The sequence below is a fragment of the Sminthopsis crassicaudata genome, chromosome 2 (genome assembly GCF_048593235.1).
Source record: "Sminthopsis crassicaudata isolate SCR6 chromosome 2, ASM4859323v1, whole genome shotgun sequence".
In the NCBI taxonomy this organism is placed as follows: domain Eukaryota; kingdom Metazoa; phylum Chordata; class Mammalia; order Dasyuromorphia; family Dasyuridae; genus Sminthopsis; species Sminthopsis crassicaudata.
The window spans coordinates 376,380,373-376,399,617 of NC_133618.1; the positions used below are offsets into that span (position 1 = coordinate 376,380,373).

At 37.2% G+C, this 19,245-nt stretch overlaps 1 protein-coding gene across 9 annotated transcripts in view; it reads right to left on the reverse strand.

The window, feature by feature from the left end:
• The window catches only part of EVL (Enah/Vasp-like), a 253,911-nt gene that overhangs the window by 191,440 nt on the left and 43,226 nt on the right, over positions 1–19,245 (reverse strand). For 6 of the 9 annotated variants that reach the window (XM_074291303.1, XM_074291309.1, XM_074291307.1 and 3 more), the window contains exon 1: positions 455–952. The exons of the other annotated variants lie outside the window; for them this stretch is intronic. In XM_074291303.1, the coding sequence (XP_074147404.1) occupies positions 455–477 (23 nt within the window). In that variant the 5' untranslated portion in view covers positions 478–952. Of the gene's footprint in view, positions 1–454; positions 953–19,245 lie in introns of those variants that run through there. 9 annotated transcript variants of the gene reach the window in all.

Genomic DNA, 19,245 nt, shown 5'->3' on the forward strand with positions numbered 1-19,245 from the left:
TCAGCTACCACCATTAACATTCTTTTCATTCCCCCTCCTTTTTATTTATTTATTTTTAAAAGGAGCATCACTATCTCCTGGGTTTGACAAAGGCTGGACCGATGCTGGGTCGTTTGGTATTCAGAGTCCCACAGCGGCATCCAGGTGGGTCTAAATCAATTCGTGCAACAGAGAAATCAGTTATCTAGTCATCACTTCAGCCTTCACTTAGCATCCTTCCTTTGGATCCCGGAGCTTCCCATCTTCCCCCCCACCAAAACCCCAGTCCTTCCCAAACCCCGTCTAACCCGCCAACAAATATCGAAGTCAGCCCTGCCTGGCTGCAGCCAGATCCCAGAGTGTCATTACACAGCAAAAAAGAAGAAAGAAAGAAAAAAGAAAAAAAAAAAAAAACCCTCAATAAGCTTAGAACAAAAAGCCAGGCTCGGGCTGGTGCAGGAAAGCGGGAGCCTACCTGAATTCTTCAAATGCAAACATGGCCTAGTAGGAGGCAGCTTCCTTGGGATCCACGGTAATCTCCCTGGCACGGAGGAAAACCATTTAGTTAGCGAGGCGGGCTGGCGGCGGCGCGGGTGTGGGAGCGCGAGCAGGAGGCTGGCGTTTTGCAACGTAGGGCCGGGAAAGGTTTTCTGCAGACACTGGCCTGCGGCCTCGGGCTCCGCCAGCTGCTGACAAGGAGCAGCTAACGGGGAAGGCAGGAAGAAAACCATGTGATCAGCTCAGCAATTCTGATGAATGCAGCACCCTGGGAGCTGCCTTCTTCTACAGCGGTGGCAGGCAGGTTCTGGGGAGGACCCGACTGGGCCACGCGCTCAATCACCGATCGATTGGTTCCACCACCACGCCTCCCCCTCCAGGGGATGCATCTCTAAGGGAGGTGGGGGCTGGGAAGTCAAGAAGGGGAGAAGGAGTAGCCAGCCTTTGTCATTGTCATCTGCTGGGCTAATTGGGTGAATCCCGCCGCAGCTTCCTGATCTTATTCGGATAGTGGCTAGCCACGCTAGTGGGGGATGTTTTCACTGGAAGCAGCAACTGACATTCTGCCGACTTGGGAAAAATCCTCAGAAATCTGGTGCTTTCTGCAGGGGCTGGTCGTGTCTCGGTTCTGCTCTCAAACCGTCACCGACTTCCTCCTGTCCGTCAAATTCAAGACCCTTTCCCCAGAACTCCGCTTCCCTCGCAAGCCGGCACACCCAGGTGGCCGGGAGTTCGAATTTTGCCTTTAAACTTAAGATGCGGTGAGTCTGTACTGCTCTGCACCTTCTCCGAGGGTCAGTTTCCTCACCTTTAAAACTAAAGGTTCGGACTCAGTGACCTTCCCTTTTTCCATATCACTCTCCTTCAGCCCAATTGTTCTCATTCTGAATGCCTCCCCATCCTTTTAAGCGCAAGAAAAGGCGGGGAGGAGTAAGAGCACACCCACGGAGAAGAGACTGTGCGAAGAAGTAAGAGTGTGATTTTAAGATTCCTCTCGGATCTGATATTCGATATTTCTATGATCATATAGGTATAATTCTCCAGAGCAAATTGCCAATGATAATGATGATGATGATTCCTCCTCTCCCCTCCCCCACCAAAAAAAGACATAAAACACTCAAAAGGCTTAGAACTCAGGCTTATGTTGGAAAGTGGGAACATACTTGAATTCTTCAAAAGCAAAGATAGTCTAGTAAGTGGGTATGTCCCTTGGCATCCACCAGAATCACATAAAGAATTTTACATGTCATTCTGATGTTCGTTTTTTACATCTTTCTTGTCGTCCAGTCACTCTGCAAAACCACAAGCAACTCTGAGCATTCTTTCAGGATAAAAGATTTGTTAAAATGGGAATATTTATCTAATCTGATTTGTGGAGAGCCTGTAGCCCAGAGTTGTGCCTCTTCTCTGAGCTTTCTAATTGGCTAGGTGACTTCATTAATAAAATCTCAAAGTCTACAGGAAGCAGCTAAGTTGCCCAGTGGATAGAGCACTAGGCCTGGGATCAGGAAGACCCGTATTCAAATCCAGTCTCAGCTACTTATTAGCTGTGAGACCCTGGATAGATCACTTAACTCTAATTGCTTGACGAAATCGATCTCCTGCTGGAGAAGGGAATGGTAAACTACTCCAAGAAAGCCCAAATGGAATCAGGAAGAATTGGAAATAACTGCACACTATCACAACATCCTAAGAGAAACATAAAAACTAAGAATTAGTGAGAAAATTAGTAGCCAATGAAGAGAGGGAACACATAGCTAGTCAGAAGCAAAGCTTAAACTAACTTGTAGCTCCGAACCAGCATTCATTCTACCATTCCAGCCTTCTTTTCCTAGCAATTCTAATAGTGGGAAACTTAAATTAGGAGTCAGAGACTTTATTCTCGATTCTCTCACTAATTCACTTCATGACCTTGGACAAGCTGCTGATAGGGTAGATCATAGAATCATTGATTTGGAGCTCGAAAGACCAGTGGGGATCATCTAGTCTCCCTTCTCATTTTATAGATGTGAAAGTTCTGGTACTGACAAGTTGGGGATATTAAGTGACAAAAATGAAATTTAAACTTGGAGCATTGGACCCTAAATCCATATCCCTTTTTTAGCCCCACTTGTGACAGTTACAACTTAAAATCTCAAGTTGCCAACAAATGTTTTCTTTGTCTTCCTGGAAAATGTGCTTTGTTGAGGAGCAACCAAATCTGTTCTCTCACTGAAGTAACCCATAATGTCTATTGTGATTAGATTATATGGCATTGACCCAGGATACAGAAGACTAAGCTTTTATCTCACCGCTTTTTCTGATTAGTGGACTTTGGCATATTTGGAGGGTGTGTGTTTTTGTGTGAAATGTGCAGTACTTCATTTTTTGTGCCTCAATTTCCTGTTCTATAAAAGGGGAATATTAGGGAAGACTTGTCCCTCAGGGAAAGTCTATGAAGGAGCTTACTGGTAAAATTAGATTCATTTCCCCCAATCCACCTGTTGTCAGATAAGTCATTATAGAAACATGATAGAAATAACAAGGCAGGGACTGATTCAAAGGCAAACATTGATGTTTATGGCCAAAACCCCAGGAGAGAAAGCAAAAACATAGAGTGGGAAGACACCACGGCAAGTTGATTTGAACATGATACAGGACTGGGTACTATTCTGTTTGGTCTAGGAGATATAGAGGAATAATGAATTTCTCAGGGCCAATTAATCAAATTATTAAGATCCCACTAGTTACTGGCATTTGGTGCCAGATATACAAGAGGCAAAAGAAAGTTCTTGTTCTCAAAAAACTTATAAACTAACATATTAAAACAAATATATCCTGATGAGTTGAAATTTTTGCTCATTCTTTTTAACACTTTCTAGGACTAAAATAAAAAGTAATAAAAATAAAATAAACGATGGCAGCTCACCCAGACAGCTAACAATCTGTGTGATAAATGTAGAAAAACCATGATGATTTTCATCATATTTTCAAATATATATAGGGAAGAAGGCCTATGTTTGTTCTGTATTATTCCAGAAGCGAGATCTTGTTCAGTTCTTTCAGTTGCTTCAACACTTTATGACCCCCTTTGGGGTTTTCTTGGTAAATGTATTAGAGTGATTTGCCATTTCTGACTATCTTGTATTTTTTAAGCATTTCTGTTCAGTAAAGATGCTTACTTTATCGTCTTCTTGGAAGCTTATTTCCTTCTACTGGACTTGGGTATTACAAATTTTCCTATATCTATCTGTATTGACAAGATGGCAGCTCTGATGCTTTCAGCTGAAAGTGTTTTTTGACTCTCCCAATTTGTTTAAGAACATTTTATTTGCATATATGCCTAACTGTTGATCAACTCTACCTTACACCATACTTATTTATAGGCATGGCTTATTTCTTCCCCCTAAATTAAGATTTTCTAAGGGGCTTGAGCCATCACCAATTGTTGTCTTGACTTATGTCTAGCCACTGGTTCCTGATGACTTGTAGGAAAGAGTGAGGCTGAAGATTTTGCATAGCCCTGTCTCATTTACAATTCATTTGTAACTCAAGATATCACCCTCCTGGGGGCAGCTAGATGGCACAGTGGATGGAGCACCAGTCCTGAATTCAGGAGGACCCGAGTTCAAATCTGGTCTCAGACACTTAACACTTCCTAGCTGTGTGACCCTGGGCAAGTTACTTAACCCCAGCCTCAGGGGGAAAAAAAAAAGATATCACCCTCTTGATGTCATTGGTCTTCTTTAAGAACAGGGGACGAAGAACAATAATTCTAAAGGGCAGAGACTACATCTGTTTTATCTTTATATCTCTAATATTCAGCAGAGAACGTTATACATGATATGGACTTAATAAAAATTTATTAAATAGAATTCTATTATTTAGTTTTTTTTTTTCACAAAAACCATAGAATTTCAGAGTTAGAGGGACCTGGGAAGCCATCCAGTTTATCAAGGGATACAATTTAAAATTGATTTCTTAAGTGGTCATCCAGCCTTTGTGCAAAAATTTCAAGTGAAGGAAACCTGTGTTTTCCCATTCCACTTTAGAAAAGCTATAATTGTTAAGCTTTTCTTTTTCTTTTTAAAGATACAGTAGATTGAGAGGGTTAGTTCTGTAAATAAGCATTTTCGTTATGAAAAAAGAATAATTACTCTTCCAAATGTGCTGAAGTTGCATAGAGTAAAGACTAAGTTAAGGACACCAAGACAATACCATTTGAAAGGCCAGGTCACCTCCAGGGAACACCCTGGCAGGAAGAGAAAAGCTTAGTTTGTGTCTACATCTGGAAGAAAAGGGGAAAGCAGAGTCTGCCTTCCAGATGTCTAACTTAGCCATATGGATACCAGTAAATATTAGATTGACTGACCACATTTGTTCCCTTTTCTTTTTCATCCAAAGGGCATAGAATTGAAATAACTCTGCTCAATTAAATTATGCCAATATGGGCCAATCCCCAATGATGTACAAAATATTGTCCTAGGAACTATGGGCAGTATAAGATAAACAAGACATCCATTATCCATGTGCTAAAATTGCTCATCATCATCATCACAACAACCTACATTTCAATGGCATAGCCACAAAGTGCTTTTCTCATTTATAATTATGTAAATAATTAGCACAAATGATATTGTCCCCAGTTTACAAATGAGAAAACTGAAGCTGAAAGAAATGAATCAGCTGGCTCAAGGTCACAAAATTAGTCCATATCAGAGGCAGGACTCCCTAGGCCTTCTGTCTAGTGGGTTTTTTTTTTCAATTATACCACAATCTTGCTGTTCAGAGAACCTAATCATTAGAAGCTTTTATGATTAATGAAACATAGCATGCTACTGCTCATGAGTACCAATCTGGCCAGTTCCTTCCATTGCTTTTTCTTGTGCCTAAATCCTATGTTTGGCCCCAAAAATGATCAGTCAGTCCATAATCACCTATTAAGCATTTACTTACTATGTGTCAGATGCTATGCTAAGCACTAAAGATATAAAGAAAGGTAAAAATACCCCCACCACCCATCAGGCAGATAGTACTTAACATAATCACTCCCCTGTCTTACTAACAAGTTTTTAATATGACTAAGAGAGCATGCTCTTGCTTGAGAGCCCTTATTGGAGAATTCTGAATCGCTTGATCATCATTAGAACACTCTGTAATGCTTTGCTTAGTATTAGATTACTTTGGGATGCTAATGACTGGTTCAGACTATGATTTTTTTGTGACATGTTACTAGAAAGTATGTGAAGCTTGTATGTTGAGGGCCACCACCTATCCTCCTTGAACAAGAGAATCATAAGCCAGAAAATGATTCCTAACATGGGCAGATTCCAGACCAAGCTGCAATATTATGGAGTTCAGTGATATTGGATTTTCCGGCCTCCCAAAAAAAACTATTCTATCCCTTTGTGGAAGACCAGCTGGCTCCCATTCAGAGAAGATGCACTGCCAAAAAAAAAAAAAAAAGTTTATCAGCATATGGATATTCTTGAATCCAGAGATAACTATTGACTGAGGTGGACAAGTTCCTGTTGAGTGTCCTTGCCAATAAACAATCTTAACCAAATGAGTGGTGAGTGTGGACTCCTTTCATGCATGATTCAAGTCCCAATTGAAAACTTGAGTCCTCAGGGAATAGCTCACAGAGACAAGATATATACACAAACTATTATAATACAAATTAAAATGTCAGTGCATAGGAGAAGTCAAAAAAAAAAAAAAAGAAAGGAAAAGAAAAGAAAAAGAAGTAAGATGGAGAAATCATTTCCAATGAGTGACATATTGAAGAAGAGGGAAATATCCAAGGCTTCATGGACTAAGTGATGTTTGATTTGGACATTTTAGTAAGGAAAGGATTTCCTCAGGAAGAGATAGAGGGAGGAGTTAGTTCAAGGACAGGCAATCCAAAGTATAAAGTTGGAGAAGGTAGAGTAAGAAGGGACAGTGTGATGAGAATCCAGTAAAACTGGCTTATAGGGCATGAAATAGGGAGTATTGGAAAATAATACTGAAAAGGCAGATAGGAATATGGAAACATAGGACATATAAAACATATATGAGCACCAGATTTATAAATGCCAAGACTGTCAGCCCAAGTAATTTTTTTTAATCAGCACTGGATATTGTCCAAAGAGCTTTTACTCAATTCTTTATTTCAGGTGGTTACTAGATCACCTGGGAGATGAACAAATAGCAAATGTTATTGAGAATTTATCAGGTAAATTATAGATTTGGAGATGAAAAGGACCTTTACAGATCGTTTAGTCCAAGAGTTTTTCTTTTATTCATAAGGAAACCAATTATGCTGAAATAAAATTTTGAAGATATTTTAGAAAGTAAGTTCAAAGAACCAAATTTAAGGATTCCTGATTTGATCCAACCCTTTCATTTTACACTTTTAAGGAAACTGACAGGGGAGTTGGTGTAATGTTCTTTGGTTCAGTTTTCTCGTGGGTCTCAGGAAGCAGCCTTCTTTTCAGTTCAGTAATCACCATGAGAACAGCCAGGTGTTAAAGTCCAAATCCTTTATTGTCTCCTTGTCTGGGGCCGGGCAGCTTTTTTAGATGCCTTCCAGAATCTTGGTTTCAGTGGAGAAAATGAAGGAGGAGAGCCAGCCAGCAGGAGCCTGACCAAAGATCAAATGAATCTCTCTCCTTGGTTCCAAGAGCTTGAACTCCTGCCCCCAGTCCTTTATCTTCTCTGCCTCTTAAAGAATCTAGCTGAGGCTCCCAGCTTATATGCTCTACACTGAGTATAAACCAATCATTATATCACTAGGAAACCATTATTTGTTGTAAGATTAAATCAATCATACTGGACTTAGAGAACTTTTAAGCACCATGCTAAACTACATAACCATTGTCTCATCAATTCCACTTAGTACCTTGTAAGAATCCTTATTTCAAGTTCAGAGTTCTGGCTCATAACAAATTGGGGGCATAGGTAATAAATAGCCAAGTCATGATCTATCTATATTCAGATCTATATCCAGATCCAGATCCCCTAATTCCACATCCAGTGTTTTTTCCACTACATTGTTGGCATATAGTACACAACTAAATGGGAAATTAAATACTCAACTCTCTCTTACCTTCTTCAGCTTAATCAAAAATACTTATTACACAGAAAGGTCTGGAGAGACCTGATGCTGAGTGAAATGAACAGGACCAGGAGGTCATTATATACTTCAACAACAGTACTGTATGATGGTCAATTGTGATGGACGTGGCCCTCTTCAACAATGAGATGAAACTAATCAGTTCCATTTGTTCAATAATGAAGAGAACCAGCTACACCCAGCAAAAGAACTCTGGGAAATGAGTATGAACCAAAACATAGCATTTCCACTCCCTCTGTTTTTATCTGCTTGCATTTTTAATTTCCTTCTCAGGTTATTTATACCTTATGTCTAAGTCCAATTTTTCTTATGCAGCAAAATAACTATATGGACATGCATACATATATTATATTTCATTTATACTTTAGCATATTTAACATGTATCGGTCAACCTGCCATCTGGGGGAAGGGATGGGGAGAAGGAGGGGAAAAGTAGGAACAGAAGGTTTTGCAAGGGTCAATGTTGAAAAATTACCCATGCATATATCTTGTAAGTAAAAAGCTATAATAATAATAATAATAAAAAGAAATATTTATTACACACCTACTGAGTGATGAATACCATAGCAGCAACCAGGAACTACAAGTACAAAAAATGACACAGTCTCCTGCCTTCGAGTAATCAGTCAATGATAAATTATTAAGCACCTGCTTATAGATTACAAAGACCTTTAAAATAATTCTAATACAAAATAATTCATAAGTGCCCAAGTTTAGTACCAAATATTCCATTGGCATCCATGTAGAGTCAAGAGATAGAAAAGGCTTCCAGAACCTATGAAGATTCTGTGTGGAGGATTTAGTGGGGGACATGGACAAGAGGCCAGAGGAGGAAGATGTATCTCTGATGGAAAGAGTACCCACACCAATGAGATAATGGCTCCATCTCAATAGTAATAATGCAAAGTGACTTTTGGCTTTTGATGGGGAGGATAGTTTTTAACTGGGAGTATCAAGAGCATGTCATTGGAAGAGGTGAAGGTGGCATTTCAATTAGTTTGAAAGGCTATGTGGAAATTCAGCATGTGGGAGAGGAGATGCAGGGGACATAGCACTTCAGGCACAGAGCTCTATTAATGTAGTTTGAGTTAGGTTGAGGACACCAGGATACAATGCAAGAAAAAGGCAACAATCTGTTTTGTGTCACTTCTGTTGCCCAGAGGAAGAGACTGAATGATATGTGCACTTTAGGGCTAACATCACAGCCCTAGTGTCAGAGAGACATAAGGGGATTCCTCAGTCCCCAACTCTAAGCCTTTCTTTTGGAAGTAGTAGTGGCTTCTAAGCCCACTAGTACCCATCCTGGATAATGGCTAAATGATTTTAAACAGAAAAGGAAACTTGACATAACTACATAGCACAAGATGAGAGCCAGCAGAGGAAAAACAAAACAAGCAAACTTTACTGAGGGAGAATACTCACAATACTGGGGGGCAATCAGGGAGGAGAGAAATAGGGCAGATTGATTGAGATACCTAGTGGAAGGGGTCATCAAAGAACACTAATATCTAGTGGGTTTTTCATAGGGTTGTGGTACCTGGAGGTATCTAGAGGTGCAGGAGATAATGTGCTGGGTCTGGAGTCAGGAAGACTCATCTGCGTTCAAATCTGGCCTCAAATACTATGTGACCCTCACAAGTCACTTCCCCCATTTGCCCCAGTAGTCTCATCTGTAAGATGAGCTGGAGAAGGAAATGGCAAATCACTAGTATCTTTACCAAGAAAACCCCAAATGTGATCATGAGGCATCAGATATAACAAATATTGCAACAACAAGTATCTGGGTCAAGAAGGACTAGTCATTGGAGTAGAGGGAGAAGTCTGGACCTGGTGTGCAGGTCAGAGTTCAAGGACTTATCCTGGTCTGTGCTTACTTGATATTCAAAGTCCCTAACTTTGGGAAAAGCGCAGACTATTTCAGCTGGATGACTCGGGAGTTTGGGGCTTCTTCATCTTTATTTAGTCAGAGAAGGAAGGCTACTAAAGTACTGACTATAATAGAGACAAGTATGGAAAAGCATAGGGTTGTGGGTCATGGGTACTATGAGTAGTACAGTTTTGCTGGAGCATAAAATACATAAAGAACAGTAATATTTGATAGAGCAAGGAAGAGAGTTGGACTGAAGGTTTCCATCAAGCTAATCATTTTGAACTTTACTTGGTAAACAATAAGGAGCCACTGGATGATTTTGAGCAGAGGAGTGACCTTAATATGTGAATGTACAAAAAAATAATCTGGCTCTATTTGGAGAATGGGTAAGAAAGGATAAGGAAGGGATGAAAGAAGGCATTTTCCATATATTGTTCATAACACACAATTAGCTTATATACTGTTCTATCCTTGAATTGTGAAGGGTAGCAAAGTGGTGCAGTGGTTTGAGCAGTGGTCTTAGGAATTAAAGACATCTTCATCATTCAAATCTGTTTCCTCTGTAAAATGAGCTGGAGAAGAAAATGTTAAGACAATTTAGTATCTTTGCCAAGAAAATTCTAAAATTGGGGTCATGAAAAATTGGACACAACTGAACAATAACAAAAATCTTTAATTCTATCACATATGGTTGTGTTATTTCCCAACTAGATTTCCCCAATGACATTCTTTAAGATCTGAAACTTAGCACATTCTAGGTGTTTAATAAATAAACCATATCTATTTCTCTCAAGAAATCTAGGAGTAGGCTTATGAAAGGAGCTTAAGTGACAATTCTTCAAAAGCAACAACAACAACAACAACAAAAAACCAAAACTGTTCCTCCTTAAGCTAGCCTGGAATGTAGAACATACATTATTCTCTCCTGCTTCTATATCTTTGTTCATATTTTTCCCTACTAATCAAATTCTCTTTCTTCTTTTTTTTACTGGTTAAATTCCTACTCAAGAAGTAAAGTCCCCATGGAATTTACCCCAGTCTTATACCATGGCCCAGATAGTAACAAGTTAGAACTGGGAAGACTCTTCTCCCACTTCCGTCACCTGTCACCTTATTTCATGTGTTTCCAGGACACTTATAATACTGTGGATTGTAATCATCTGGGTTTGTTTTATTCCACTACTAAACTAAACTCTCCCTGAAACCAACTGCTATATTTTATCTAAATTTTATTTTTCTTCTAGTTCCAAGAGCACTGTTTTGCATATAATTGGGGCCTCACTAAGTTTTTTCTTTATTCCCACATTCCCCATTCCTCTTTATGATCTCATAACATCACTTCCTCCAATTAAACATTTATTAAGCATCTACTATATGCAAAGTACTATTGCTAGAGGCTGGGGGTAATTTTTTTTTTTTAAGTAGTCTGCCTTCAAGAAGCTTGTATTCTACTGGAGTGATGGAGGTAAAATATTTATATCAAGTAAATACAAGAAAATTGGAAAAAAGAGAATCAGTACTAATGTTTGGGGAGATCAGGGAAGGTTTTATGGAAATAGTTTCAACTAAACTGCAACTCTGAATGAAAGTAAAAATTCTGGGAGGTTGAGAAGATATTCTCAGCAAACATGAAATATTATGAAGGGCTAGACAGACACACAAAATGGAATTTCAAGTTTTAGAAACAGCTTTTAAGTTCAGATAAGTTAAATGATTTGCCCAGTCACACAGTTACTAAATGTCTTATGCAGGCTGACAACCTAGATAATATTCCTGATAGTACTCTACCCACTTCATCATGATAACTCTCTTAAATTCAGTTCATCTGGAATAAAGAGTGCATAAAAGGAGGAAGATAAGATTTGAAATATGGAAAGATACTCTGCAACCAGATTGAAGGAAGGCTTTTAAAAACAGGCTGAAGACTTTGTGCTCTAGAGGTAATAGGGAACATTAAAGATTTTTGAGCAGGGGATGGTATGGTAGGATCTATCTATGTCTAGGAAGATTTTGGCAACGGTATGGAGGTTGGATGGGAGAAAGGAGAGACTGAAAAGAGAAGGATGAGTTAGGAGGTTCTTAGTTCAATACCTATTGAACTATCAGCAGAATTCAATAGCTATTGAATATCAAAGGCTGGATAATGGGAGCCCAAATGATGGAAATGGAAGCATGAGTATAAAGAAGAGGACATTTGGGAGAGATGTGGAGGTAATAATGAGATTTAGTAATTGATTACCTATATGAAGGGAAGAGTTGAGGATAAGGTTGATATCCTGGTGACTGACAGGATAGTGATGCTCTCCACAAAATAGGTAAGTTCAGAGGTGGGACAGGTTTAGAGGAGAAAACAATAATAATAGAAGAAGACATTTTGGATATACTCTTTGTGAATCAGTTGCTCTGTACACTGTCCTAGGTATTACAGGTAAGACCTAAGGATAAATAGGAAACTGGACACACTTACCCTATCCCCCACATGCATACTTACATATATACAATATACATATATACATGCATATGTGTGAGCTTATATATGAGTGTATATATGTATCTATACATATATGCATATACATGTATATGTGAGTTAATTGTGTAGAACAAAGGTATTTAACTTGGGATCCATAAATTTTGTTTAAAAATATTGTAATAACTTCATCATAATTGGTTTCATTTGTAATCCTATGCATTTTATTTTATACATTTTAAAACATTATTCTGAGAAGACCATAAGCTTTACCAGATTGTCAAAAAATATTTAAGAATGTCTGATATAGATGACAAGTGAGCTCATAGGAATTAATAAGATTTCCAAAGGGTAGAATACAGGGATAGAAGGGAAGGAAACCCAGCACAGAACCTTGGGGAACAGTTTGCACAGAGGACAAGATATGGGTAATGATCCAGGAAAAAGGACTGAAAAGGAGCAATAATATAGGAAGGAGGAGAATCAGGAGGGAGTGACGTTATAGAAATAAAAAGAGGAAAGTGTATATAAGAGGAGGAGATATTCAAGAGTGTCTATGTGACAAGCAAGTCAGTCAAGTAGGATAAAAACTAAGCAATAAACCAATAAGTTTAGTAGTTAATGAGATCACTTGGAACCAAGGAGAGAGCATTTTCACTTGAGTGGGATTGGAAACTAGATTGTAATGCACTGAGAAGTAAGTGGGAAGTGAGAGAGTGGAAAAAGCAAGTATAAACAACTTTTCCTAGAGGTTTACCTATGAAGGGAATTTATATTATGCTTATCTATGTATATGTGTTATCTTGGTACAAAACTGCGAGACTATAATTTCCTATTTATTCTTGGGTCTTACCTGTAATACCTAGAGGAATGTATAGAGCAACTGATTCATAAAGATTTAAAATGAATAAAAGGATTGATTGATTTCTTGAGTGACCCTTGGATACAACCTGAATCTTTTTTCATTTTTCACAAGAAAGAAGAGAAAGTACTACTGACTTAAGTCTGGAAAGTCTAGTCTGTAAATTGATTTTATGGGAATTTATCTAATCTATACTGGCATCTGACACTCTTCTTTCAGCAACATCTGGGTTAACAGAAGCTTGATAAAGAATATATTCCTAGAGTGAGTGACTATCTCTCAGTCCATGTCTTGAGGAATATTCTTTTGACTACTGCTTTTCTTAGATTTCCAAAGCTGGTTTGGAAGTAAATTAAAATTTTCAAGTCACTATGGTTGGTCTAGGATGGCAGATACATCAACATCTGGAGACCTGTAGATGTGGTCAAATGATTCTCTGATGTAGAAATAGTTATCCCTATGGATCAGCCAAATGCCCATTACGACAAGGAAATACAATAACAGGCTCAAAAGGCCCCCAGTTTTTTTACTCTATTTAATAAGGCTACAGTACAGACTTAAAATCTTTTTGGACTACAATTTTGACTAGCTGGTCCAAAGAAAATATTGACATCTGGATTAGATTAGGTGACTAAAGACAAAAATACAGATCAAGGACCACAGGCTATAGAAATATGATAATAACATTTACATATTATTTAGGGTTTAAAATTATTTCTTCACAATAAGTTCATTAATCAATGAAAACACCAATACAAGACTTAGCACGGCATAGTCAATAACAGGCTGGAATTGGAATCAAGAAAACCTGGGAAAGACTCTGGTTTCAGATACTTCATAGATGTGTGATCACAAATAAGCCACTTTCTTAGACAAGTGTCTTCTTCAAGTGTCATCTGGATCCATAAAGAGAACTATGGAGACTAAATATGTATCAAAGCATACTATTTACATCCTTTTTTAGTTGTTATTTGTTTGCTTGTTTTTCCTCATTTTTTCCCCTTTTGATTTGATTTTTTTTTTTGCACATCATGACGAATATGAAAATTGTTTAGGAGAATTGCACCTATGTTAGATTGGATACTGTTTTGGGGAGGGGAGCAGAGAGGGAGAAAAATTTGGAATACAAAGTTATGAATGTTGAAATCATCTTTGCATGTATTTGGAAAAATAAAATACTATTAAAAAGAAAAAGAAAAGTACCTTCCTCAGTTGCTATGAGAGTAAAATAAAATAATATATGTACAGAATTTTTCAAACCTTCAAATGTTATATTCAGAAACATTATTATTTTTATCCTCATTTTACAAATGAGAAAATTGAGGGGAAGAGAGATGGAGTAGATATGTTGTGTTTTCTCAAAGACACAATATCAGTTGAACCCAGATCATCTGATTTCAAAGTCAGTGTTCTGTATTATAGAAGGATGGAGAAGGAAATGACAAATCATGCCAGCATCATTGCAAGAAAATCCCTAATGAGGTCATGAAGAATCAGACATGACTGAAATGACTGAACAACAAAAATTATAAAAAGAATCAAACCCCATCTTAAGTCTTTTTTTTTTTTTTTTTTTTTTTTTTACTCCAGGCTAAACACTTTCTACACCGCCAGTTTCTTTCCCCATTTCTCTTTTGTCATAGAGTCCAGGCCCCCAGAAACCTTTCAGAGTCATAATTATGGTGTACTGACTATGGCTTTGTCCCAGGTTGCCAAAATTGAAATAATGAACCCTAAACTTCTTAAGCAGCATAGAAACAATAAAATTTTGTACCTAATTAATAAGAATAATTAATTAAAACAGGAAGTTAGCAAATGATATATTTCCTCTAGCAATTACACTTCAGGTAATTTTTTTTCCTTGTTTAGCTCTAATCTCATTATCCAATGGACTCTCAAAAGTCTCTTCCAACACTACAATTCAAAAGCATAGATTTTACTTAGCTTTTTTTATAGTCCAATTCTCACAGCCATACATTGCTACTGGAAAAACAATAGCTTTTGCCAATAAGGTGTTATTTCTGCTTTTGCATTATGGCTCTCTAGATTTGCTATAGTTTTCCTTCCAAGGAGTAAGCATCTTTTAATTTCACAGCTGCAATCACCATCCACAGTGGTCTTTGAGCCTAAGAATATAAAATCTTTCACTGCTTCCATTTTCTTCTGATCTTGCCAAGATTTTAGGATTTGGGGTTTGTTGGTTTTGTTTATTTGTTTGTTTGTTTTTTTTATGTTGAGCTTCAAGCCAGCTTTTACACTCTCCTATTTCACCTTATCTTAATTCCTCTTTACCTTCTCTCGTCAGAATGGTATCATCTGCATATCTAAGATTGCTGATATTTCTTCTGACAGCCATAATTCTAGCTTTTGATTTATCCACCTGGTATTTTGCATGATGTACTCTACATATAAATTAAATAAGGTGACAATATGTGACCTTGTTCTCCTTTTCCAATCTTAAGCCAATCAGCTGCTCCTCGTTTCAGTCCTAACAGTTATCTCTTGGCTCTCATGCAGTTTCCCAGGGAGATAAATAAGATAATCTGGGACTCACATCTCTTTGAGGACTTGCCACATTTTGTTGTGATCCACATAGTCTAAGGCTTTAGTGTAGTCAATGAAACAGAAATAGATCGTTTTTTTTTTAGAACTCCCTTGCTTTCTTCATCATCCAGCAAATGTTGGCAATTTACTTTCTAGTTCCTTTGCCTCTTTGAAAATCAGTATGCTCTTCTGGTAATTCTTGGTTCACATATTGCTGAAGCCCAGCTTAAGCATAACATTGCTGAGTATTTGTTTGGCGAGTTGGACATTCCTTGGCATTGTCCTTCTTTAAGACTAAGATATAAACTGATTATTAGTGCAAATCTAACGACCTTTTCCTAACTCTCATCTTTCATCTTTCTGCAACTTTGACAATACTTATCATCCTCTTCTGCATTTTCTTCTAAGTTTTTGTGACACTGCCCTCTTCTGGTCCTTTAGTTTTATATTGTTGGATTTTCCTCCAGTACATGATCATTAACCCTGAGTGACCTCTAAAGGTCTGTTCTTGGTTCTCTTCTCTTCCCCCTCTAGTTATTTTGTTTAGTAGAACTCCAGGAGTTTAATGATCATTTCTGTGTAGATGATTCACAAACATATTCTTTTAGCCAAAGCTCTCTCTTGACCTCCAGTCCTGCATCACCAACCACCTATCGGATACCTCAAACAAGAATTACCACAAACATCTCAAACTCAGCATGTCTAAAACAGAACTCATTCTCTTTCCTCCCAAACTCTTTCCTCTTCTAACCTTTCCTGTTACTATTGAGGATTGTATTATCTTCCCAGTCACTCAGGTTCACAACCTTAGTGTCTTCCTCAACTCTTTATTTCATATATCCAATCTGTTGCCAAGTTTTGTCATTTCTACCCTCATATCTCTTCTATAACATTCTTCTCTCCACTCATACAGCCACTACTCTGGTGCAGGTCCTTCTAATCTCACTCCTAGGCTATTGCAATAAACTTTTGGTTGCTCTCCTTCCTTCAAATCTTTCTCTAGTCCAATCTATCCTCCATTTAGCTTTCAAAGTAATTTTTCTAGTTCTAACTACACTATCTCACTGAGCAATAAAGTCCAATGCCTCCCTATTATATCCAGGACTGAATAAAAAAATCCTGTCTGACTTTTGAAGTCCTTCCTGACCTTGACCCTTCCTACCTTTCTAATCTTGTTGCTCGTGACTCCTCTCATACTCTAAGATCCAGCAATACTGATTCTTTTTTGTTCCTTGTACATGACCTTTTGTCTTCTGGTTTCATTGATCTCTTTCAAAAATCAGTTCCGATCTTATTTTCTGCAGGACACTTTTCTTGGGCTCCCAACCCTGTGAATGCTTTCCCTTTTAAATTACTTTCTATTTCTACTGTATGTTGTCTTCCCTCTTAAAATGGGAAGTCTTGAAAGGGCAGGGATTATGTATTTGGTTTTTTAATATCTCCATTGGTTAACATATTTCCTAGCATGTAGTTAGCACTTAACAAATTCTGGTTGACTGACTATAGATTCACTCTTTTATTTGTGTGTATTCTCTAATCCAGGACTACCTCTAGAATATTTGGGGGCCTTAGGCAATATATGTATACATTGCAAATATTGGCCTGAAAAAAATGTTGCAACATTCCTGGGCCCATGTGAGGTATGCCAATTTATCAATGAAGATTTAGAATAATTAGCTTATAATATTCACCTTTTCATAGGAAGTATTATGATTTAAAACACTGACTTGCATAGAGGCAAGATAATTGAGTTTGTATTATTATCATAGTTGTCAATACTATTTTTCAAGTTACAATTTCATGTAGTATTTGAGAGCACCAATGGTTAAAGAGTGAATCTCCTTCCCTTCCACCTCATTTTTCTGTTTGTTGGAGACAGCATTCATCAGCTATTTCAAGAAAATAATTTATACAGTGATGGCCCATCTTATTCCTACACTGCCCAGAGTTTCTCAACATTTGAACAGCTCATTACTTTCTCAAAAGGAAGCTTCAATGGCTTTCTAATGTCTTAGGACCAAATATAAAGTCTTCTGCTTGTATTCCAAGCCATTTACAGTTTGATTCTATCTTATCTTTCCAGACTGATTATACATTTTTCCCCCTCAAGCAATACATGCTCTAGCAACACATTCTTTTCCCCCATATATGACCCCATTTTCTTTCTCTGTGTTCTTTGTTTTGCATCCCCCTCCCCAGCACCAGCATAATAGATATTCCCTTTAACACAGGAATTGTTCTAACTTTTGTATTAGTATTTCCAGCACCTCGGACAGTACCTAACATTTAGAAAACTCTTAAAATATACTGACACTACAAAGATAGATACAATTCTGTACACAAATAACTATAATTCAGGACAGATTATAATGAATTCAAGGTCAATGTACAAAGAGCTTAAGAAAAATTTAGGGAGGAAAGAACTTACAATTAGGAGGATCAATGAAGATGGTACTTAAGTTTACCCTTTGGGGAAAAGAAGACTTTTGTCACAATGAAGAGAGAATGCATTCCAGGTGGGGAAGAGATTACAGAAATATGCAGAGGCAGGAGATGACAAATATATCTTAGAATATATTTACTCCTGTCATCTGAATAGAATTGTATAAAATTAAATATACAAACAAAATGTAATATTAGAATTACATAATAAGGAAACCATATTAAAAAACAGTAAAAATGATCAAAGGCAGTAATGGAGAGCTGTTTTGGGAGCCAGGAATACCTGACTTTCAGGTCCAGCTTCTGATACATACAGGTTAGGTCCTGATCCTGGGGAAATCATTATTTTTCTATACTTTAGACAACTCTAAGTCCATAAATTGCAGAAGAGAGGAAAGTCTTCGTTGGTAGAAGGAATTTCCTAATGTTGGAATTTCCTATGCCAGTGAACTTAGAAATTCAATTCCTATCTTAAAAGTGATTACTCAAATTAATATATTTCACTGATTTATGACCTATTATTGATTTTTTTTTACATATCTTTCAATGAAGTAGCTAGGATAATTTGCATGGTTGGCTAATTACTTAAATCAAATTAACTACATAATTAATTATTTAATACAATTATTATTTATGTTTCTCCTATCTGCCAGGACATATATACAGAATTTAAAAGTAATAATAATAATGTATATTTAAGCACATTGTTCTTACTAAAAATTAATATTTTAGAAAGAGCAAAAAGGGTTTTGTACTATTAATAAATAAAACAAAATATTACAAAAGTGTTTTTTTTACCTTAATCTCTTTTTAAGTATCTATTTAATCTTTATTCCATAAAATAACAGTACTTATGAGATTCTTGATAGTCAGGCGGGCATTGACAGAGATAGCTTCAATTACTGTAAACAATCTGGAAGCCTAGCTAGTCCCAGAGGAAAATCCTGTGGAGCTGATAGGATTATAAGTGGATCTTTAGATTTGATTAGGCTTTTTGTTCTTGAAGTGAACTTTATTATAACCCCAATCCTGGAAATCTCTGGTAGAATCCTTAGTTGAATTCTTTGCATTGACAAAACCATCATAACAAAAAACATCATAAATGTATCCAATCAGAAAGCCAAGTTATGATGTCATCCCCAAAGTTATCTTTCCCATATAAAAGAATCTAACCTTACTAGCCTGCTAAACTTTTTTTTTTTTTTTTTTTTTTTTTTTTTTTTTTTTTTAAAGAAATTTAGCTCTTCAGTCAATGGTGTAATTTCCCACTTGCCAAGCCTTGATGGCCCTTTCCCCTTCATCTTAGGTCCTTTGTTAATTGCCAAAGACCCCCCCTTTTTTTTTTTTGCCAAAACCTCATATGTAGTTAGCTTACTTTTTACAGTATAATAAAATCTTTGCCCCTTGATTTGGAGAAGGTCTAAACCTACAAATTATTTTGAAACAATGCACAATTACTAGCCCATTACCTCAATATATTTTGGGTC